The 24,562-nt window shown below is 42.2% G+C and overlaps 1 protein-coding gene across 4 annotated transcripts in view; it reads left to right on the top strand.

The window, feature by feature from the left end:
- SYDE2 (synapse defective Rho GTPase homolog 2) overlaps positions 1 to 20,280 on the top strand; it is a 38,365-nt gene extending 18,085 nt beyond the window's left edge. For 3 of the 4 annotated variants that reach the window (XM_084291445.1, XM_084291444.1, XM_084291443.1), the window contains exons 3-7: positions 5,411 to 6,510; positions 8,769 to 8,895; positions 13,009 to 13,190; positions 13,907 to 14,138; positions 17,789 to 20,280. In XM_084291445.1, coding sequence (XP_084147571.1) covers positions 5,411 to 6,510; positions 8,769 to 8,895; positions 13,009 to 13,190; positions 13,907 to 14,138; positions 17,789 to 18,291 — 2,144 coding nt within the window. In that variant the 3' untranslated portion in view covers positions 18,292 to 20,280. Of the gene's footprint in view, positions 1 to 5,410; positions 6,511 to 8,768; positions 8,896 to 13,008; positions 13,191 to 13,906; positions 14,139 to 17,154; positions 17,214 to 17,788 lie in introns of all 4 variants that reach the window. The other variant, XM_084291446.1, reaches the window with a different exon arrangement.
- Positions 20,281 to 24,562: the final 4,282 nt, after the last annotated feature.

The raw sequence follows: 24,562 nt of genomic DNA, 5'->3' as shown, positions 1-24,562 counted from the left end.
TTATATTTGCTTGCAAGATAGGGGAAATAGGATATTTTTTCATGGTGAAAGTTTAAGGCACTTTGGAGTGGTCATTATTAAGCATGGTTATTGAGGAAGGGCATGAGCACATCCTACAGGCTGTTTGACCCCCTTTGATTAATTTGGTGATTAATCTCTTGATGTACGACTTTTTAAAAAAATAAAACTCTTTATGAAAGAAGGAAAACTTTTTTTTCCATGCAGAAGAAACAATTATTCATGAGAGCACAATTGCCCATTTAAAGAGTCCTTCATTAAACCAGGAAAAAAGTGTTACGAATTTGTCCTGATTGGTTTGGTGTGCACTGAGTTAATTAAGCTATTTTAAATGCAGCTATGCTTTTGCATGCTTTGAATAGTGATCAGGCTGAATAGATTAGTTGGTGATGAAGAGAATCCCTGCTGCTCAGTAATTGGCTTTATCATGGAGAAGTGGTTTCGTTCTCCTTTTCAGTCCAGTTAAGGTGTCTACAGTTATTTTCAGTCAAATTTAAAATGACAGCTCATCCATACACAATTACTGCATGAAGGGCAACATGGCCAATTTAACTTTATTTGTGTTGGAACCTTGTTTGAATTGCACTCACAGTTGCTACGAAATAGATGTCTATATTCTGAGAGAGCTGCGTACATCATCAAGCAGTAACTCCTGAGAAATACACAGTTACTGCTTTGGGGAAGAGTCTGCTTAACTTTCTTATGAATATAATTTCATATATGTCAGTTTTGGTTAGTGCTAGAACCAAAACCATTAGGTTAGTGCTAGAACCATTTTGAGAAGCAAAGGAAGAAAAAAGTGGTATACTCTTAAAGCCAACAAAATCTTTATTTTGTTTATAATTTGTTGTTTTCTTCTTTGGACAGTTTAACCTTTACAGCTTCAAACAATGCTGCCTTGTTTGGATTTCAAACTTTTGTACAGAGAATGTGGTCATGTATTTTCTTTTTATTATTTTTTGGAAAAGTTTATATTGAAATATAAGGAAAAAATCTAAAAGAATTAATTTATTTGAAGTCTTCCCCAAAAAAATAGCAAACATATGTCCTGTAAATGTTATTTTTAAATGGGACATAATTGTAGGGGTGCTAATTTGACCATAGTCATAACTTACATCATGAGTTCCTGGTGTTGTTCAGGTTACTTTCTTCAGTAAATGCCATTTATGTTAATAGGATTTGTCAGGTAATTCCTCATTTAATAATTTTAGCCATGCTGGTTTTTAGAAAGGAAACTGACTAAAAATAAATTGACCCTGTAGCAGAGCTTGAGAAAACACTTAATGTATTTTGTTTATGACAAACACAAAGGGCAGCAGTAAGAAACTAATTTGGTTCTGAGTCAGTAGTGTAGAAACATGGCATCATCTCATGCTTTTAGGTCCCTGGGAGAATTTAGCTGGAAATGTAAGCGGACTGTGGAGCTCGTTTTTAGTTCAATGTGTACTTGCACAGGCAAAATGGTCGTGGTTGGAAGTAAAGGACATTTTCTTACTCAGTGAACTTCTCATATTGCAGTTAGTTTTTCATATATGCAAAATTTCAAGGTAAATTTTCTTTACAACTGTTTAAGATTGTACTCGGTATGTTTTGCTAGATGTGTGTATCACTTGCAAAATGTTGAACAATAGCACCCCTTTGTAGTGTCTGCTCTTGTGAAAGGTTTACATTGTGGAGCTCCAAATAGGACTTTTTGGAGAATTTGTAATGTTTTAGTTTTTGGGAAGGTTTATTGTTGGGATTAGTGTCCAGCTAATCGGGAATCATTTCATGTGTGTCTGTATCTCAGAGGCGTTCTGGTAGGACTTGCTCAGTGTAGCTTGTGAGGACCTTGGCAGGAACCAAAGGTTGGTACTGTGCATTACAGCTCCAGTTGGTGTGTGTTGGGGTTGATTTAAATCAAATTAAAACTACAGTGCTCTTTTTTTCACTTATGCCATGACCGCTATCCTGCCTTACAAATGCATCTTTTGGGGCCAGTGAGGGCAAATATTTCTCATGCTTGCATGTTGCAAATGAGCTTCCAGCAGTATACATAGATCATTCTGGGCAGCAGATCACGTTTGCTGACTTCCATATGTTGCAAATCCTCTTTGCTTAAATTTTTTCAGATGAAGACATTTTGTGATTTTACTATCTTTCAAGTGCAAGGAGCTGTGGTTACATAAGGCAAAAAAACATTCACGTGGAACATTTGTGTCATGTCTGTGGTACCAAAAGGATGTGGTATACAGAGGAGAGGTCAGTGACAAAATGTCACCACGTGCAACGAAGCTGCCGTGCGAGGTCACGGGGCAGCGCATCCTGAGCTCCGGCTGGGCTGGTGCTGGAGCCTCGGGCAGGGTGGGTGAGGGCTGCGCTATGCTGACTGCTGCAGGCCGAGGGGGCTCCTGCCTGTGTGGGGCCGCAGCAGTGGGCCAGTAGGGCACCACACGCACGTCTCGGGCTGAGACCTCTTCACGGGCATGTCTCTGATCCATCCAGCAACTGTACCTTAAGGACCTGCTGGTGAAAGAGGCAAAGAGGCAAGGGGATGTAGCCACCAAGGACTAAAAGCACTTAATTTAAAGTTGTTATAGCCCTTCTCAGCTCCAGATTTGTACTGAATAACTGATTTTATCCTCTTACAGGGGAAATAGAGCCAAAGCTGCTTTTTGTGCCATGAAAGAAACCTTGAAGGGAGGAGAACTTGGTGCAAGTGGCCCAAATGAGTCGTGCCTGGTACTGAGGCCAGTGGAGTTTGGTCCAATGCCAGCATTCGAATGAAGCCTGCTGTGCTCTGTGTGACGTGGAGAAGCATTAGCATTTAGAATATTTGCAAGGAATTCATTCTTGTTTGCAGATGCTGAACTCTTAAGCCTGGTCAGTGATGCAGAGTGCTGTTAAACGTGTTTGTTCTCCCCTGGGATGGGGTGGCCTCGCAGAGGATGCTCTGAGGCCCACTGTGGTGCAGAGCAGGCGGCGGTTGGCCTGTTGGCCTCTGCTGCTTTGTGGTCACGTCCTGCTGCCATCAGTGGCCTGTTTAAAGTAGTTCAGCATTTCTGTTCCAGAAAACGTGATCCCAGAGCTGGGTTTGTCACAGCCTAGTTAACATCAGTATACATTTGACAGGAAGAAAATAAGATACCATTACAGAGTTCTTAGAGATTTTTTTTAATACTTCTAATAATTTCGCCATTGTTTGACCTTGAAGCCTTGAAGCATTATGTGGGTTTGCACACAGGACTGAATTTGTCAAAACAGTAGTTTTCATAGAATTTAAAAAAAAATTTTTTTTTTTGCAGGTTAAAAGAGCGCCTTGGTGTGTACCTCAGCGCATTGCTGGCCTTAGTGGGCCAGTGTGTGGTGTGACCCTGCTGGGAATACTGACCCACACAGCCCTGTATTTCATGTTAACTGTCTGGCGCTGCAGGCAGCAGAAGTTGGACCCAAAGAAGTCACAATGTCAATTGGCTTTTCAGCTATAATGAGATGGAGGGAAGTTCAACTTGCTGGCCTGCTTTTCTAAGCCTGTGCTAGAGATGTGGCAGAAAGGGAAGGTGAATGCCAGCGGGCTGGAGTGTGCCACCACCTGCTACGGGGTGCCTCAGGCCAGCCCACCAGCGCGGCCAGGATGCGAGTCGCAGCACAAGCAGGGCTTTGTCCAGCTTTATCAAACAGCACGTTCCTAACTAGCTGCTTGCCAGAAAAGCACAGCAGACGTGCTGGAAATGGCCCGTGCCCTCCGAGGGCACACCTTCGTGAGACGCAGGGCTAGGTGCCTCTTACTCTGTTGCGCTGGAGAACCCATTCTAAGGTGTTATTCTTCTTAAATGAAACTTTCTGTTACAGAGGTGCTCTTTTAAGCAATTACCTGCAAAAGTTATTAAAGCCAAACTTCTGGTGGGAAACTAGTCTTTGTAGGTGTTTTTTGAGGGGAAAAAGAAAAGGCATCGCATCAGTTTGATCAAAGGCTAGATTGCCTATTACGCTATTTAAGCTAAGTGAAGTATTAAAAAGTTGTAGTTAAATGGTGAAAACATAATTTGGATGAGCAGGAGAATTGTAAATATCACTAGTAGTATGGTGATTTGGACTTAGTTATTAGGCTTTATACAGTAAGTGTTAGGAAAAACTGTAGAAGCAACTGCTGTAAAGTATCATTTCCTGAGTATCTCAAAGAAGTCTCTTCTTTCTTTCCTTCTACATGCCGTGAATAGATTCTGCCTTCCCCTGGTTAGCAGGGGGGATGGATAGCTGGTAGGTACAGCCATGTGGTCTCCAGCTGCACAAGCAGGGATTAGCCTGCCTGGGGGCTCCCTTGTGCTTCAGCCTTTTGCCCACAGCTACACAAGTCTGGCTGGAGCTACTAGAGCTTGCCAAGGGATGAGTGGATGGGGTGAATATTGCTATCAGGAACCACTATCAGTTTCTTGATGGATAGAAAAGTGGCTCTAAATGAATGCACTTCAGAAATTTTATTTGTATCTATCATTCTGGCCTCAATTCTCCTCTTGCATGCTCCAGCAATTCATGTAAATACCATTGCCTTTCCTGCAGTCATCACTGCCTCATGCTGGTGACAGTGAGAAAGGCTTGAATTGTAACTTAGTTTTTGTATTTCCTTGAAAAAATGAGTGATTTGCCACAAAGATGTCACTTGGGAACTGTATAACTAAGCCCTGTTGTGGGATGGTTGTGCCAGGAAAGGGAAAATTGCTGGCATGCGGCACTGCACGATGCAGCTTTCAGAAGAAAGAAATCCTTGTGTTCCTCTTCCTCCTTCCTGCAGCAGAAAAGGGTAGCTGAAAGCAATGGCAGAAGAGGTGTGAGACACTGCCTGCATCTACAGGGGGAGGGATTTAGTGCACTTTTTTTTAGGGCTGTGCAAAAGAAGCAGTGTTTTTTACCAGGGATGAGCCTGCTTCCTTTAGACTTGAGAGGGCAATGCTAATGTGTTGTCTTCATAACTAACTTCTTTGCAGACAGGAGTGCATGTCATAATCCAGTGTTTTCCCCTTTGATACTGGCCTCGTTGCACCTGTGCCCCAGGAATGCAGTTGTCTGCTTGGATGAAGGGGGATATAACACAAATGGGCCGAGCTGAATGCAGTGGTGAAATAGCTCATTTGTTTATCTGTAGTTTCTGGCCCTTTCATCTCCATAAAGCAGAACAGATCAGGGCTCTGACTATGAACTGCCAAATTTGGCTGAACAAGTCAGCAGAATACAGCTTTCTGTATGCTTGTGAACATTTGATCATCTGACTGATGACTGATGATTGTCTGAATTGCATTTATAAAGTTAGGACAAATCAACTTATTTTCCCCTAGTTCTATATTTTATTTCCATAGCTGTAAACTGCGATTACCAAATGGTTCAAAACTATATATATGTTCTTTTTTTCCTAAAGGGTCTGGAGTTATACCTGCACACAAGGCTGATATACCATCAACAGAAATTTCTCCTCCAAGTCCCAGTCCCTTGAAAAAAAGCGGATCCATCAACTGGCCCTTCCCTGATAGAATTAAATCTCCCAGAACTGTGAGGAAACTTTCCATGAAAATGAAAAAGCTGCCAGAGCTCAGCAGGAAGCTGAGTGTCAAGGGAACTTCAAGCCATAATAGTTCAGATAATCCTTCTTCCCTGTTGAAAGGGAACTGTCGGGATACAAGCCATACAACCTCTTTGCCATCTTCTGGAAACTCGACTGCAGCTGCCAGCAGGAACGTGATAAGTCGTTACCATCTTGACAGCAGCGTGTCGTCGCAGCACACCTACAAAAAGAAAAGCTCAAGGAGTTCCAAGTCCTCCAGCAAAGGTGGTTACCTCAGTGATGGTGACTCTCCTGAACTCATAACGAAATCAGGTAAACACGGACCTGAAACTAAGTGTGGGAAAGGAAAGGAGAGCCTTCCGAGTAACAGTGGTAAAACTGAGATAGATATTGATGCTTTCAGGCACTACAACTTTTCTGATCAACCCAAGTGTTCTCAGTACATCTCCGGACTCATGAGCATTCACTTTTATGGTGCCGAAGACTTGAAACCACCAAGAATAGACTCTAAAGATGTCTTTTGTGCAATACAGGTTGATTCGGTAAACAAAGCAAGAACAGCCCTGCTTACCTGCAGGACAGCGTTTCTAGATATGGACCACACATTCAACATAGAAATTGAAAATGCTCAGCACTTAAAGCTAGTGGTGTTCAGCTGGGAACCCACCCCGCGGAAAAACCGTGTGTGTTGTCACGGCACTGTGGCTCTTCCCACTCTCTTTCGAGTGACAAAGACACATCAGCTGGCTGTCAGACTGGAGCCAAGGGGACTTATTTACGTCAAGCTGTCGCTTATGGAACAGTGGGAGAACTCCCTCGATGGTCTGGATGCAGATCGGGAGCCAGTGATGTTCGGCGTAGATGCTCGAAAAGTTGTGGAGAAGGAAAACACGGGCTTGATGGTACCACTTCTAATTCAGAAATGCATTATGGAGATTGAAAAGAGAGGCTGTCAGGTACTGTGCATATTTACATCTGTTTTGTGCTGTTAATATTGCTGTGCCAGGATCTCTGCTGTTACAGATCTTTGCATTGTTACTTCTGGAGCATAAGCAGTGAGTGGAAAAGGGGTAATTAAAAAAAAACTTTCCGTGTTTAAATTTTAATTTTTTTTGCTGCTCCTATTGTTTGTTGAACACTTGTCATTGTATTGTGGGAACAATAACAGGACTGTGATATCAATGCTTCCAACTTGGCCTTTGTAAAGAAATACACTCGCTTGCAGTAGTGTTCTAGGACTGGGCGTAGTTAAATGAACCTGCAGCCTAGCATGTAGGGTCACTGTCAAAATAAGGCACGGCCTTATTAATAAGCCTTTATTAATAAGTCACAGCACTACTAATAAATGAATGTCTTATTAAATAAGAGATTGGGATTTGGCAATGTCTTGTTCTAGAGGCACAGATCATTCAATGAAGACGTAAGTCAAGACAGACAAATCTGTTAGACAGGAAGATGCACAGTCCTAAGGATGGATGATTCCCCTTGGCAACTCACCTGAAATTGGTGAGAGGACTTCAGCACACTGCTCCGTAGCATGTGTGAGCCCTTGGTTTCTTTTACACATGTTCCTGCTCAGGTGAAATTGAGAAGTGATCACACCTACCACTGTTGCTATTCTAAATTGCTGGCAGTTTGGCTGTAAGTCCAGGTGTAGCCAGGTAACATGGCTACTTAGGTCATGCAATACAGACAGTAATAGTATTTCTATGTAATTACTTATTGAAAGTAATTGCTGATAACAACTGTGATTTTCATTCTGAGTGCTTCTCCTAACATGCAAATCAGTGAAAGAAAGAAGTTGTATTCTTTACAGTATATGTGTCCCATGGTTTCAGCATTTTATTCTGGGCTTATTAGAACCTAGTCATGCAAATGATATTGGGTAATCAAGGCATCACTGGTAATGAGGCGACTGGGATCTGAGCTGTCTGCATGCACCTGGTGCTTTTGAGCATGAAATCTGATTTGTGCATTTGCACAGGGAGTACCAAAAATGCAAAATATACTGTTAACTTCTTGTTTTAACCGTGTGCCCGTCTGACGTTTTTCATTTTCTTATAGGCTGCAGACTGCTGTCATGGTATGTCATTTCCACCTGAATTTCAGACATGGCATTAGGAAACTTCAGAGTTAAAAGAAATTCTCTTCGGCAAATACTAGGTCATTCAGTCTTGGGAAAGAGGGAGTACAAATTCCATGAGTAACTTTCCACTTATTTAAACAGGAATTAATATATGGCCAGACAAATACTCTTCTTTGCAAACCTGGATATGTGTGTTCTAAGTCTGTGCGGTCTGCATTAGGTTTTGGGGCTTTTTGTTTGCCAAAGTCCACAGCAGTTCTGGTCTAGCCATTTACAGCTCAGTACACCTGCCTGCAGAGTCCATAAAAATAATGTATTTAAGATTTATTTCCTTTCACTCATGGAAGTGCTTTGTACAAATGATGTTGATGAAAAGTACAGTAATGATAAAATGCAAAATTTGTGTGAAAGCATGTTAAATTAGTAACTCAGTCCAGGTGTGTTGTGGACTTCAGTCCTGTCACCTTGAACATCTGAAGTAACCCCTGCTTTGCATAAAACTTACCATGTAATTTGAAACATGCAAGTCAACATCTTGTCATCTTTCAAAAAGCATCTTGTGGATGTCATAACGGAGCATTCATAGTTCTCTTGAAATTCTTTTTACTGGCATCAAATATAGTTTAGTTTTAGTTATGTCTAGCTTATTCATGCGGAAAAATGTTAAGGATTTTTAAAAGAGGATTTATAGCATTTCTTGGTGTTAGTAGGTAGTCAGTAGTGTGGCTACTTTTTTTCTGCTAATGATGAATAACTATTTTGGTATAGTGTACTTTGGTGTATTTAAAGTTCAAAATGCTCTCTGTCCTCATTTATTTCTGCTGAAGGTCCAGTTTTACGTTGTATAACTAAACAGTTACACCAGGAAAAACAGTGGTGACCTGAATGAATAGGATAAAGGGAGAATCAATGTTTCATCTGTATTTCTATTTACTAAGTTTTGTGTAAAAGTACTAAATGATCTTGAATTACTTGATGGCGTGCTTCTGACTTAAAACTTCGCTTCTGTCAGTGAAGTACTGCTCAGGATGTCTGCTGTTACGGAAAACTAACGTTATTCCCTTACGGATCAACAGTGCCTTGTGTGATGAGTGCTAACTGATGTGGGGCTGTTGTTTTTGCCTCTAGGTTGTAGGTCTGTATCGGTTGTGTGGCTCAGCAGCAGTTAAGAAAGAGCTTCGAGAGGCATTTGAGAGGGACAGCAAGGCAGTTACCCTTTCTGAAAGCCAGTACCCAGACATTAATGTGATAACAGGTAAGACGTTTACTTTACTTGTAATATATAATCTGGACATGTGCATAATGCGTTTTCAAAAAGGTGCAATTGGGCTCTGAACTAGTTTTCTGTTGTCATTTAACAAGCTATTAATTACTTCCCTGTATTGCTAAAAGTCAAGTGAAAATGTGTGTTGGAGATGTACAAACCTAGGAGATGTACAAATACCGGGTAGCTGGGCTTGGGAGGGAGGAGGACGTGGAATTCAGCTAACACAGCATTTGGTGCAGGAAGGTAACGGTGCGCAAGGCTGGGGGCTTTCACAGCAAGATCCTGGCAAGCGTAGGAAGGACTGGGAGTGGAGGAACAGAAGGTCTTACAAAGCTTATCTTCGTTTGCACCAGTTTTTTAAGTGAGCCTTTTCACAGGAGCTGCACAGTACAATTGAAGTTGTTGAGGTGTTTTTTTGTCATTGTTGAAAGGTGGAACAATTCTAAAACTGTTGATGATATTTGTTATGTAAACAAAAGTTGATCTAATTTAAGGGATCACAGAGTAAACTAACTGCTCCAGGCAGTCAGGCAATAACATTCATTTCCTATGCATCCAGTGATGGAAAAGCATCACGTAACAGCAGTGGATATAAATTTTCTGTGCCAGAGCACTTTGGGACATTCAGACGTATTGGAAGGTTCTGTCCTGTTGACTTCTGATTTCATTCCAGCATGTTGGGAATTCATTTTGTGTTCAGTACGTTTCATAATTATGCGAAGTAGTGTCAGGAGATATTACTTTGTGACATTTACTTTGTTTAATAGACCTTTTGGTAAAGAACATCCAGCTAGTCAGTTCACCTGACTCACCTTGGCTGGCTTTGCTGTTGGATTTGATGTTGCTCTCGAGCACAAGCATTTGCAGCAGCGGAATCTTGTGTTTATGCTTCACTCTGGTATGAGACATCCTTTTTTAAGAGAAGGTGTATGGTAAAAGTAAATAATACAGACAATCTTATGACTTAATGTTTTCTTCTCTTTACATATAAGTTCATGAAAAAGGGCAGCAATGGTTTCTAAAATCATGTTGTTATTATTGAAAACCTCTTTCTTCCCCATTTTAGTAAATCAACTCAGAAGGGGGAGAAACAATCTTTGCCAAACAGAAGAAGCTGTCTGGTGTTGACTTGTAAGCAGATGTCATGTATTTGCCAATGTCAGGCAGATATTTGGTTGATGCAGATTTTTGGCTGATGTAAAATTTGACGCATTTAATTTTGCAATAATAAAAACGTCATTGCACTCCCATGGTCCAAGAAATGATCTGCAATAAAACTGTTTGCAGAAGTGATTCAGAATTTTTCTGGGAAAGGTTATAGGAGTTTCCTCCTATCTGTATACAAAAGAACTTGTAATATTTTGTGAACATTGTGAGCACATTGTGCACTCAAAAACCACCATAATTGGTTGAAACTGAAGTTTGTACTGCAGGAGTGCTCAGTACAGATACAGAGCCCTGGAAGGGCAGCAGCACTGGTCTGACTGTTGTTTTGTCATGATCCTAGGATGTGATGGTTAAATTGCAAAGTGCGCTTTAGGGTCACAGTGCCATTGCTGAAAGCCTCGTTGATGCTGGTGAGCTTGTGGTGACCGTGCAGGACATCCTGGACAATGAGTCCTCCTTTTGCTACATCCTGCTGTAGTGTAATTTTTTTATATCCAGAGTTAGGGTCATATGAGTGAAAAGCCTTGATGTCTTTCTTACAGAAAGCCTACTGGCTATGCTTTTTGTATGCTACATTGCAAGAATGTACCTACCTGATGCTTTACCTATGAGGAAAATTGTTTTAAGAAATGACTTCTTAAAAACGATTCCCCCTGGAAGCCCTGCATCTGTGCCATGTAATGGCCTGTAGTGCCCGTGTTGGTGTTGTATTGAGAAGCCTCGACGCGGTGATGCTGTGCATGTTGCAGGGAGCAGGCAGGGCAGGGCCAAAATATGAGCTGTCCTCTGGTTAGCTGCGAGCACTGGGGGCTGGACATAAAGGTGAGCATGCGACTTCTGCTGACAGACCTGAGGTACCTGCTGTGCTTAGCACTAGGAATGAAAATGCCCACAGTACAAAATCTCACGTATGCCTGCAGAGTCTGGCTGATGGGGGTGTTTGCCCTGGTGCTTTGCAGCTGCACTTGCAGTGCCGAGGCTGGTGCACGTGATTCATGCTTCTCTAAGCCAAAACATGTGCTCCGTGCAGTGCAGATTCTCAGAGTAACTCCTGGCAGGTTTGAAGAGGCGTGCTTTCTTGTGTCCTGTTTGAAATTTGAGTAGCACTGTTTTTCTATAAGATTATAAAGATATTTTTTTGACAGCTATCCAGAGACCAAAGAATGAACATTTAATGATTAAATCTCGACTGAAAACTGCTTCTGGGATTGGCAGAGGCTTACACACAATTAAGTGTGCTCATGGCCCAAAATGAAGCAGGCTGCCAATTTTAGGAACTGACCGGTAGCAGTGTTGTTGCATCATGTCTGTTCTCATCCGTGTGAATTCATAGCTCTGAGTAAAGCGTGTATTACTGTTAACAGCTCAGTGGGTCAGAAAAATGAGGAATTAATGAAGTGGATGGCAATTTCAGCTTGCCATCTAAATTTGTTCTGTGGGGTGAGGGGTTGTGTCAAGGAGAATGTGCTAGGGGGTTGGCAGCCAGCAGTGGGAAGCGTAGGTTCCTGGAAAATAACAGCAGCCTCCTACAGGGCTAATTTGGCAGAGTGAATAGCAGAAAGATTTTGAAAGGTCAGGGGGCATTTGTGGCTCCCAAATGAGCCTCCTATCCGTGGTTAAACGGGAAAAACTCTTCCAGCAGGTAGAAGTCCTGTGGTTGTGGATGCGTTTGCAGGAATTCCTCCTAGGTTATTGGTAAGAGACGGCTACAAATGTTGCATCAGTGTAAGCTGATGTGATTAAGCCATACCTTTTTACTCATTTCCTGCTGTAAGCTGATTCTGATGTCAGCCTCCTCAGCCTCCCCTGCCAAATCCTGATAAAGTCAGCACCTCTTGCTAGTGTTCTGCCTACGGAAAGGGGAAAAGCACCCCAACCTATGACACGCTGCTCCAGCTCCTGCCACATTTGTCTCAGACATATTTTGACCAGTTAACCCGCATGTGGGACATGGGCCTCTAAAATGAGAGGAAGAAATAAAATTTGGTGGAGGAATGTGAGTTACTAAACAGAAACTTAAGAATCTGCCACTTCTGTAACTGCTATCCATTAAAACAAAGCCATCATCAAAAAAAAAAAAAAAGCAAACAAAGGCCCAGAAGAATATGTTTTCAGGAAAATACAGATGGTTGTTCTGGGTTTTTATGTTCCTGCTGGAATGTTCCTGTTTTAAGCTTGGGGCGGGCTGCTGTGTGCTGGGTGTTGCTCTGCAGAGATGCAAGTTTTGTTTGGCTGCCCCACTCCTCAAACTGCAGGGAAGGATGGTCTGACTGCTCCAGTGCAGCCCAGTTAGCCACTGCTCATGCAGTGCGACGTGGATGTCTGCATTGATAGAGATGCAGCCTTTCTTCATTTTGGGAGTAAAAACATTTATACAGAGAGAAGCCAACTTTTACTTGTATTCTGCATGTAAACGTGGCTGTGAAGGGGAAGGTGTTAACTCCTTCCCTGTATTTCTTTTTTAGAAACAGGCTCATGAGAAAGCCCGCTGCGATACAGTTCAGTTTGCAGCTAAGTTATGAAGACTGAGCTCATCCAAACTTGTGCTTTGTTAAATATCAGAATGTGGTAGTATTTGCTGCCTCTGATGGCATCATGTTCATGTGTGTTCCAGGGCCTGCTGCTGGTTGGAGTCTTGTGTTGGGTTTTCTTCGTACAGTTGCTGAAACCCCACAGACACTGAAGTACTGCCCAGCCTTTAAAACCAACTTACAGAAGTGCAAATGTTCAGTTCTCAGCATCCCCCTAGCTGTGGCCAGTGCCTGTGCTAGTCCCTCACAGCTGTTCCCCTGTCCCTTTCTCCCAGATTTGTCATGAGCATGGAGGATTTTCTCATGAGATGGGTGAATTTTGTATGCCTTAGTGCTCCCAACCAATTCTGATCGGTGAACATGCAGCTTGCTAACAGCAGCTATCATTGTGTCTTTTCTGAAGGCGTCCTAAAGGATTACCTGCGAGAGCTACCCTCGCCCCTCATAACTAAGCAGCTCTATGAAGCAGTGGTGGATGGCATGGTAAAAAATCCCCTGAAAATGGCAGCGAATGGTTGTGAAAATGACCCAAGTGACTCTGAGCACACAGTGGCCCTTCTAGATTGCCTGCCAGATGTTGAGAAGGTGAGTGGTATTAACAAGGTCAAGTGATGGTAAATGACTTGCTCCAGAAAATAAAGTAGCATTTTCACTCTGTATTTAGAACATGTCAAAAAGTGTGCATCAGTTTTCTGACTTAACAGTCCACATCGACTTTTGATGCTCCAAGTCTTTGAAAATGCTTCCTTTGGTAAAGATACATGAGAGCTTTACAGCTGAAAGTGAAGGTACCTGGACGTAACTTTAATTAAAATGTACCTTCGTGAATTGTCTCTGCAAGCTAAGCAGTTAAAATTACACTGCTTTATGGATTTCACGTAAGTCATTCCCATTTACAGCAGGAGGGGGTTGCCAGACAGTTAGCAGCAGGTCATTTTTTATTAAAGCAAGTAGACTTCTGGAAGCTTGTTCTGATGCTGAAGTCTTATTGAGGGTTTTTTTATTTTCTAATGTATCTGGATTGCCTGTAATGCTTCTGCAGTCTCTCCCTGCCGTCACACCCTCTCTCCACTGTGAGAAAACTCATCCACATAAAACTGAGATCAGGTAAAAAGCGAGATGAATTTTACCTGAAATTTGCTCTTAACAAGGAGACTTAATACAATTTTTTAATTCAGCACTTAGGTGTGCCACTGAGGGGTGTTGGTAGCAAATCCTCAGCTTTGAGTCTTGGTCTTATCCCTCTAGAGCAATGATGTTAGGATGTCAGCACTGCCTCATCTAATATTTTGTTCTTTCAGGCTACCCTGAGGATGCTGTTGGATCACCTGAAACTGGTGGCTTCTTACCACGAAGTGAATAAGATGACGTGCCAGAACTTAGCTGTGTGTTTTGGGCCAGTTTTACTGAGCCAGAAGCAGGAGACCACCAACCATAACAACAGAGTCTTCACAGACTCAGAGGAGCTTGCTAGTGCCCTGGACTTCAAAAAACACATAGAAGTTCTTCACTATTTACTCCAGCTATGGCCAGGTACTGTTTCATGAGCCTGATCAGAGGAAAATGTCAAGTCACTGCTGTATGTTTTTACTGTGTGTCAATGTAGATTAAGTCGCGGGATAATTAAGCGGCATCAGGATTCTTAAAATATAAGGTACTGTGGCATCACCTATAAACGTAAAGAAATCATGACAAGTATATAATCTACTCTTTGTGCTCAGTCACTTCGCTTAATGGGAAGTTTGTTGTTTTAATTACTTTCTCACCAAATGGGAGTGTTTGAGTGTAACATAAGAAGCAGTGAAAAGTGCTTTATGTAAGTCAAGGCACCAGAGAAAGCAGACCCAGTAATAATAATGTCTCCGCATCTGAATTACAGTGTTTTTCTTTCTTTCCGTTGCTTTTATGCTTCTACTATTCAGGATTCTGAGTGTATGGGATTCATTAGTTTTTTCAATGGTTTGCTTTATTTCTGCATTTGTAATTTGGCAGAGTTGCTCCTTACAGTAGGAGCTATGCAGGTTCTGGTAGTTTCTCCAGAGCTTTGCATAAGGAAGAATGTTGCGTGTGGTGATTTCTGTTGTTTGTTTTGTTTGCTTTTTTTGTCTTTTTGTTTTGTTTATAAAAAGGTAAGTACCTTTTATCTCCCCCTTCAAACTTAAGAGGTCGTATGGTTTTGCCCAATTTGGGGTCAGTTCCCAATAAGAAAGGAAATGAAATTCCAGTCTTAATTAACTACTGAAGTTCCAGTGAAGGCAATTATTTCTGCGAAGATCTTCCTTTCAAATGGGCAATGACTATTCAGTGTTCAAATTTCCCTGACGATTAGGGGAGACATAAGTGGAAATGCAGTGGCATCAGTGAGCCTTGTATTTCAGCCCACAGTGAATTCCTTAGCATTTCTTCTATTGTTGAATCGCACTAAACACTGCTCCAAGGCAAGAGCAGATGAAGGTATTGGAGCTTCTCAGTTAAGTTTGAGGGTAACGCTGTGAAACAACTCAACATTAGATCCAATGGGCTTAATTTTGTTTTCAGATACTCATTGGCCAAATAGTTGTTGAAAGTTTCCTTTCTATACAGATGATGGATCTGTTGATCTGTGCTGTAGTAGCTTCCTTTTTCACAGTGGTTTCACTGATGGTGTGGAGAACTGGTGGCTTGTTTTTTTTGTTTGTTTGTTTGTTTTTTGTTTTGTGTGTGTGTGTGGTTTTTTTTTTTTGTACTCTGAGTATTGTAACATTTGTTTCTCAAACATGAACAGTGTAAACCCTTAAATGCTTGAGACTAAGAGAAGATGCATCTCGTCTTAGCAGCTTCTTAATTGTTCCCTTTTAGAACGTAGTAACTGCTCTTAGGAAACTGCTGATTTTCTGCACCAATGAAACAATTACAGTTAATCTAAAGGAATAATGTGTCTGATGCTATATGTTCTTAAACTTATTTTTACATGAGGAGGAGGAGGTCTGCTTTTCAGTACCTTCTGGGTGAGACGATAACTGCAGCTATCATGATCTTTGTTCCTATTACGAACAGTCTGCATGCTGGGTGCATCACAGGGCTCCATCCCCTGCCGAAAACCTCTTGCCAAGAGTGCCAGCAGCAGTTGGCTGGCTGGAAGCACCTGCTTCTGCCTCCATTTCTTAGCAATGGGAGAGATGAGTTTGGCAAAAAAGTCAGTGTGGATAGTAAATGCCCTGAGGGAAGAACAAATACTGTCTCCATTGTGTGTTGTTTTTTTTTTTTCTTCCTCCCCCTGGAAGTCTGATTTCCTAATGGACTGCTTCCATTAGAAAGCAGCTTGGAGACAAAGTAAATGGCAGTGCTTTTGTACTTCTTTCTTCACACTCTGCTGACCTGACAGTGACTGTGTCCTGGAGTTGCCTTGGGTGAAAGCTCACCGGGCAGCTGTGCCAAGCATGCACCAACCATGTTCTGGGTCAAAACCTCTGGGGAGCTGCCTGGTGTCTGGTCTTCTCAGTGCAGCCCCACAGAAACCTGCCTCTGGCTGAAAAAAGAGCCAGAGGAAGCTGGCTCTATGTATGTGCCCTTGTCAGCAGTGGCTGGCAGCCCCAGAGCCACCGGGCACCAGTTTTCAGTCACATCCATGAGGCAGTGCAAGAGAGGTGGGAAATGTGGCTGGAAAAAGGGATAAAGAGCTGCTTAGGCAGCAAATACTGCACAGAAACTCATCGTGACACTTTGGGGATAGTTCATGGCATGGCTGCTGTGGGGAACAAAGGCACATAGATGCAGCTTTGTCTGTAGGAGTACGCACTACTGTCGAGGAGGTGAGAGTAAGGTAAGTAGTAGAGCTCTTCACCTTGAAGAAAAGGCTGAATCCTATGGCTTGAAAGAAAAAGGTGTGCAGGACACTGTGCTAAAATTGAGGTAAATACGACTGCAGAGATGTGAGTGAGCAAACACCTGGTGTGATGTGAACAGAGCACCTGGACCTGAGGGAGAGATCGCAGTCTGGTCTCTTCCATTTAATCTCCAGGAGCTTGGGACAGCTTGATAACCAACATGTTGTGCAATACTTCAATTTCCGTATTTTTCCAACCGAAAACAAGTAAGTCCTTGTTTGGTTAGAACATGCAATACTGGCAAGTTATTGTTAACCCATGCCCCTTCGTCTTAATGGAGCATAGCCTAAACAGAAGGGCTTTTGTTACGGGAGAGGCAGGAAAAAAAAAAAAAAAAAAAGCAGTGATAGTTATTGCACGTTACCATGCAAGACGTAAAGCAAGGCTAAAGTCTCCCTAAGAAACCTGTAGTGTGGCCCAGAGAGAAACATTTGGCAGGTCTCGGGGCTGAGGCTGTGCCTGTGAGGAGTCTGAGGGAAAATGGGTCAGATGCTGAACGAGGTGTGTTTGTGCACGCTGTGTGTTCAGCAGTGAGCACACGTAGGGAGTCTCTGCATTTAATGACAGGAGGCAGTGGTCTGTTTAAAACCAAAAAAAAAAAAAAAAAAAAAAAAAAAGAAGTTTTGCAGCTCAGACATTTAATAGGCACAGGCCAGTAAAAATATTTGTGCTGTTTACTGTAGGAGGCCGGTAACAGTGGAGGAGACTGTTAGTAACTTGTGCTGTGTAATTATGAGCTCAGGTAATGCTGCCAGCAAACCTGCCTGAGTGTGCCTCTGGTTGTGGCTGCTTAGAAAAATTAATGCAAATGAGCTTCTATTAATAGTGCAGAACATTAGGGCAAGAGAGAAACACCAGAGTTCAGCTCTAGTGCATCTCTAGCTTCTCTAGGTGTTTCTCAGTGTTGGTATTTTTGTTGTGTTTTAACCTCTTCTGCTGTGCCTGCTTTCTGTTACTTCTTTTAGCCTGGATGAAGCGTGTGAGCTGAGCTGTTTGCTTTTCTTTGACCCGTAGCTGAATGGTGTTTGACTAATGCAGTGAATTTAATTAGTGCTTCTCTGGGAGTTTCTCCTAAAGAGGGTTTCTCTGTTGCAGTTTGATTCTGGCATGACCCTTCAAAACAGCTTTTACAGTAGTTTTCCTATAGTATTTTGTATCAAAGGGTGGCAGAAGACGTGACAGTGCTGGCTGTGAGTGAGCACATGTCCCTGCATGCTGTCAGCCTGCACTGCAAAGGGGAGCCTGGGCACTCTGCGATGCACTCTGTGTTGCAGCGTGAATTCAGCCACATCTGGTTTAATTTATCCTTTTTTCCAGTACATCACTCAGCTGCCCAAGAACCGGCACATCCGAACATGCTTCCAGAGCACCCCTCATCCCTGAACTACCTGAGGCTCAGGAGGCCCCGGCCTCAAATGCTGAATCTGAGCGGTGCTGACATGGCTGGGGTGCTCAGGCTGAGGCCAGCCGGCCTGGACAGCCCATCGAGCAACCGCTACGCCGGCGACTGGAGCAGTTGTGGGGAGAGCTACTTCTCAGACCCAAAAGACTGTCTGGGTGAAGCAGACTATGATTACGTCCCCTCGGAAGATGCAGAAAGCGGGGATGACAGTGGCAGGGTGGATGACTTGGACGGGCTCACGACGTGCTCACAGCCTGTCCCTGGGGAGCATGCGTTTCAGAGCTACCTGACAATGCAAGCGATAGATTCGGCAGTGGACCAAAGAGCAAACCTCAAAGACCTACAGGAAAGTATTGATACCCTGATAGGAAACCTGGAAAGGGAACTCAACAAAAACAAACTAAACATGAGTTTCTAAGCCCTGGCCTGCACGATGCCGCCTCACAGTGCCTCTGCCCCTTGCTGGGATCTCCCTGCAGTGCTGAGAGGGGTGCCGGTGCCCTTGGACGAGCTGCCACGAGACCGTGGCCCACCTTGTGTTAATGAGTCTGTTTCAAGGCATTCCGTTATATTTCTGCCTTCTCAGTAGAATGTGTTGGCCTGATCCTGGTGTTTAAGGCTTGGAAACCATCAAGTGATTCCACGTAGTGGCATTTCTCCCTGAAAATGCTATGCACTTAGGCGGTTTGGGCAATGTCTGACAGAGGAGAAATCAACATTTCTGCTGTCTGTAACAGCAGGAATCTTGTTCCTGAAACTTTAGCTCTGGTACAGAAGTTCCTCTTGGAAGAGGATTTATGCTGCTTCGCCTGAGTTTTGCAGCATGAACTTTAGATAGACTCATTTTACTATATATGCAATGGCTGCTATGAAAAATGCTTTATATATATATATATATATATATATAATATTTATATATAAAGTTTTAATTGTACAAATATTAATGTATTCATGTATTAACACTTTTCAATAATTATTTAAACAAGCTATAATTAAATATTTTTCTAACCTTGTATACATCTGTGTATAAACATGCATGTCTCTGTAGCAGCCTTTTGAAAGGAAAGGTCTCCGAATTTTGAAACAGCCCTGTTTCTGAGATGACTTGTTCAGTGAAGCCGAGATGAAGCTACCCCTGGAGTAGCACAGCATGATGAAACTACCCCTGGAGTAGCACAGCATTTGATTTATGCACAGAAACGTGTTCAGAGAGAAGGCACGGTGAATGATTAATATCAATGACTTTGTGTTGCAGGGCATTGATTTGCAGGTGTTGACTGTTAACCTCTCCTCCCCCCAAATCTCCAAACCAAAACCCTACAACCCTTTCAGATTAATTTTAAGGATTTTTTAGGATTTCTGGCAGTGAACTTTTCTACTGTCTTTAAGGGTGACCAGCATGCACAGCAAGGAGATTAAGGCATGATTATTTATTTTTTGTTCTTCAGATTTTTCTGTATTTTTTTTCATGTAAAGAAGGTCTGAAAGGTGCTGACTTTAAAATAGAAAGACTTTTGGTTTGTCCCTGTAACCTCTTCCCATATTCTTGATGCTTTGACACTTCTTTTTGCTCCAGAGTTTCCTGTGTCTGTGTTGAGCTACCACTGTCTGTCTGCTGGTAGCAGTGTTTAAGCCCTTTGGAGATGCAAGCACAGCAGCAGTTATTTTTTCGGAGCCTTTAGTTAATCTCCCCCAGATGGAAACCTGGGCTGTCCTACAGGGCCGAGTGGTGTTACTCCCGGGGAACTGCAGAGGGATCGCAGTTCGCTGCGTTAGATTCAGCTGTCAGCGTGCTGTCAGAGCAACTTTTATCCTTAGTCATTGGTGTGTGGTGAGTAATTAAATATTTGATGGTAACCAAACACAATCTTTGTTTAATTAAGAATAATTACCAAATTACATACAGTTACTGTGATAGCCCCTCTAACAAACAGGAGACATGGTGTCAATCCTTGTCCTTTACAGGTCACCCTTGGTGAGGAGTGGGGGATTTGGGGAAGAGGTGTGAGGTGGTTATTTGTTCTGAGATGTCAAGTCTTTGTCAACTGGCAGGTTAGAATTATTTTCATGTTTTCGGTACAATGTTGGCATTCCGCCATGGCTTTCTAATCTCCGTGTGGGTAAGTGCTTTTCTGCCAACCCATACTTCCTTATATTGCTTAGCTGAAGAGTTATTTATTTACAATAGCAAGGAATTAAGGATTGTTATGACAAACTTTATCCCTCTTTTCTAAGGAGTTATTTTAAAATGGTTTCAAATGGTTTATTCAATCTCATTAATTTATTTTTTGTAAGTGTTAAAAGATGCAAAACAATTATTGCAATATGATGATAATGTATGAAAATGTAAATTTAACCTGAAGCATTTATCAATAAATCAATGTATTTTTTTAAACTTTTATACCTACAGAATGTGCATACATTTTAAACTACAAATTTTAATTCCAAATAAAATTTGAATTAAGAACAAAATTTGACTATGCGTGGTTACTGATTATTTGAATCTGCCTAAGGTGATACCATACATTTGTGCTAGCTGCAGATATGAATTACTTCCATAAAGACATTTAACTTTGTGGAAGTATTTTTTGTCTTCTCTAGGTTGATCAGCATTTCAGTTACACAATTTAAAAAAAAAAAGAAAAAAAAGAGAGAGAGAGAGAAAGAAAATGTTCTTAAATCCAGAAGGAATAATATTCCGAAGAAGTCACCAAACTAGTATTTTAGCAGCAGTTCTGTCTTTATATGTTTTATTGCAGGATGCTGCAGCTTTTGATTGTACCCTGTCTTGCACTGGGTATGTGAATTTATTAGCACTAGTTAAAAGGTGTTTGTGTTTTTTAAAGCTATTTGATAAATGGTACATTCATTTTTAGTTGTTTTTAGTAATCAAGATGATGCAAATGAGTGCCTTTGAATATATCAGAGCTTTTCCTGCAGGAAGACGTCACTCGGTACAGCACTGTGCTGTTCTGTCAACTTTTAATACGGTAATCTTGCAATGGGAAATAATGACCTGATAAAACTGTATTACCATTAATCTAATGAGATAATTAAAATATAGTCAAGCAAAGACAATTTAGTATTGGTATTATTGAAATGAAACATTTGATTTGTTATTTGTTCTAGTTATAGCAACTTGTACAACACACTTTGTATCCTAGAAACCCCTCTTTTAATGAGATTTCCTGAGTGGTATTTTTGTTTTATGTTGTACTTTATATGAGGTATATGCACTCTTAGATACTATTATATTTATATAGTTGCTTATATAATATTATATAAGTCAGGTTGCATCCTTTTTAGGATTGTTGCAGATTCTTAAGGAACAAGATTGGTGTGGGAATTACCCTAATCTAGAAACACCAAGCGAGGAAATTAAAATAATTTGCTTCTACCAAGATAGTAACAAGCATTGTGTATAGAAGAGGACAGCCTTGGGCTGTTGGGCTTTGCAGGGCAGAGCTTCTACTGAACCCTGTGGGCATGGGCAGAAATTTTTCACTACTAATGGTTGTTGTTGACTCCTTGGTGTAACTTGGTTTGACATCAAAGAGCAGCTTCTGTTCTGCAGGGGTTCCTACTGCGACTGGAAGAGGTTAAGTGCAGTGGGCAGAGCCTGCAGCTGAGTTCAGAGCTGATGTCCTTGGGGCACGTGGACTTCCTTCAGGTGCAAGCTCCCAGGTGAAGAGAATGAATGCAGGTGTTCTCACAGAAACAGTTCCAAGATTTGCACCTAAATCACAGAGACAAATTGTTATACACAGGTAGTGTTTTTTCTGGTGTTTTTGGGTCTGGCCAGTGATGTACATGTGCTGGCCTGGGTGGCAGCCAAGAATCTTAGTTTGTAGGATTTGGCTAAGATAGTAAGTTTGTAAGGTTTCCCCAGGGAAAAGAGGAAATGGGTCTGTAGGTCTGTGCAACTCTGTTGCCAAATGTTAAAGATATAATACACTTAACACAGGTTCAGATATACTAGGGTAACCCATAGTATTTTAATCCATTGCTGTTTGTTTAAACAGGATTGTCCAAATGCTGCTTGACAGTTAGGGAAGACTTCACATCTGTGACTGGAGAAGGCTGTGAGGCTGTAACAGGAAAAGGACTTGCTGGACTTAACTGCTCTTCTACTATTTCCCTCCAACCACAGTTACTGGCTGCTCTTGGGGAGTTGTTGGTAAGCTAGATGGATCTTTGTGACTGTGTGTGGTCGTCAGTACTTGTTGTAATGCCCAGAAAACGGTTTATAATTGATTACGTGGTTTAGCCTCCCTGCTAGGTCTCTAACATGCCAATTTCTGCAGTGCTGTGCTGCAGCAACCCTGGCCCTGTGGTACAGCCGAGTCCCGTGTGCCGGTGCTGTAAAGGGTGTGCAGGGCTGTGTGGCTGCTCCAGCTGGCACCGAATCGCTTCTCCAACCTTTTCCAGCTTCCCAAACTGGCTTCTTACGGGAGTGGGCAAGGGATGGGTACAGGTTGTATGGGATGTCAAGGGGGTGGCAGTGTAGCCTGGGGTTGGCTTCAATCAGGGGTTCAGGTCTTCAATCTGTTTTTCCCAGATGCATAATGCATATGGGTTTTTATTAATGCACAGGCAAGAAACATAGCTGCAGTTATTCAGACATGTTCTAAAAATAAAGGGGAACATCCCTAGCAGAAGTAGGTATTCAGGGATTTTACAGAATAAATCTATAAATCTGATAAGCCAGAGACACATCTGCTATTTCTGTTGCCAGGTCTTAACCCCCTCACCCTCTTCCCAGTTTGAAGGTACAGGGTTTTCTTAACAATGAGACCGTCTTTTGGAATAAGAAGTCTTTATCTAGGTCCATGGAGCTAGAAACAGTTGAAAGGTGGTTATTTGGTGTGTGGGACATCTTACTTTTAATTGTAACTAGAATGTATTGGTTTCACTGCATTGTGCAGAATGACATTTAAACTTGTTTTCACTTTTTTGGCTTTTTCAGAGCCATGCAGGAAATCTTGTATATTGTCACAACAACAGCATTGGCTAGGCAGAATTTTCTGTGTAACAGCCTCCACAAGATAATGCAAAGCAAACCCTACAGATATTTTTATCCTTTTATCCTCTCTAATGTAATCCTGGATGTTCAAAGATCACGATGGGATGTTTAATCTCATGTCTCTGGTATTATTTGCTAGCATAGATTAGGAGGAAAATGCCTCTCCGGGAAGCTGCTCGATTTCCGTTGTGGGGTTGATCTGCTACCTCCTTTTTGCTGCCTCCTTTATCTCATTGTTAGGAAAACTCAGCTGAAATGTGGCTGTCTTCCAACTTGCAAAACAAGGCTTTATTTTGCTGTGTTCATTTAACTTTTGCTGGGTTTTGCACTGAAGTCTGGCTGGCCGTGGTAGTGCTTCAGGTTGTCCACAGACTGTAGTTAATGCTGGGAGCGAGGGAGCCACCTGGGCTGCCAGCCAGTGCCTGGATGTAGTCCTGGAGGGAATAAGCCTGAGCCTCGCTTGACGACCTCAGGGTTGCATGCCCAGAACAAGGCCTGAGGGTCTTGGGTTCTTTTAGAATAACTGCAAGACTCTTAACATTCAGGAGTACCTGATAATCAAAACTGTAAAGAGGGCACCTGTGCCAGGTTAATGCTGTGGTGCTGTTTAACAAAGTACCTCTTTCTGCACCTTTTTTTTTTTTTTTTTTTTTTTTTAATGTAAAATGTGTGAAGGGCAGTGAGACTTGGTTGTTCCTGCCCAGCTCCCACAGAGGCTAATTGGGATTGCACTCTCAGCTGGTGTGAGCAGGTTTGGGATATCTCTTGTCTGGAAACATGGGAAAATAAATGCACTTACAGCAGCCTCTCCTGAAATCTGGGAGGGCTGGATGCAACATGCTGGCCCTGGCTGGCCTGTGCTGGTAACAGGGTGGTGGAGGGCAGCTCAGGTGACAAGGAAGACAGGTTTTGCTCTTCTTGCATGGGAGGAATAGGGACGCGCTGAGGCTGCTGTCTGTAAGTGGCAGTTACAGAGCTGTGAAGGAGTGGAGACAACTGGGGCTTTCCAGGCAAGTCAAGGCCATATGGCTGACTTTAATGTATATGCAGTTGGCAGCCCTGTTAATCAAAAACCTGTGAAAGATGATCCGCGGAGGTGTTCTAGAGAAATCCCGATCTGATAACCAAGAGCAGAGCTTTGTGATTAGTCAGCTGTGGGATATTTACATGTCCGTATGAATCAGATTGTTAGTTAAATATTGGTTTAGCAGGGGAACTGTGTTCTCTTCCTGTTTGAACTCCGACTACAAACACTGTTGCAGGTGTTAGGGACAGGCTTGTTGAGTTTTCTTTGGTTTTAATTTACAGGTAGTTTAATATGAGGGGCAAGATATATTATTATGATATTTAAACGTCAAATTAACAAAAGACTATTTTTCAAACCAAATCCAATCCATTGGCTCCAAATCTACCTTAAATCTGACTGAAGTTCCAAGTGAGAAAAGTATTGTGGGAGAGAAAGCCTGGCCCTTAGGAAATTCAGGGGGGACGTTTTTAACACTACCTAAAACCAATCTGCAGAGTTTATTTTGGGACACAAGAGGCTCACAGTGCTCCTGTTCTGTGACTGGCCACGTTTTGCTCTGATGAAGCACAGCACTGGATCTGGTGATTGCTTGTCAGCTGCTGTTCCTCTCTGCAAATCCCTTGTGTGTCAGTTTTCTTT

This window comes from Netta rufina, assembly GCF_964035555.1.
Source record: "Netta rufina genome assembly, chromosome: 8".
In the NCBI taxonomy this organism is placed as follows: domain Eukaryota; kingdom Metazoa; phylum Chordata; class Aves; order Anseriformes; family Anatidae; genus Netta; species Netta rufina.
This window is presented reverse-complemented; position numbering and strand designations above follow the sequence as displayed.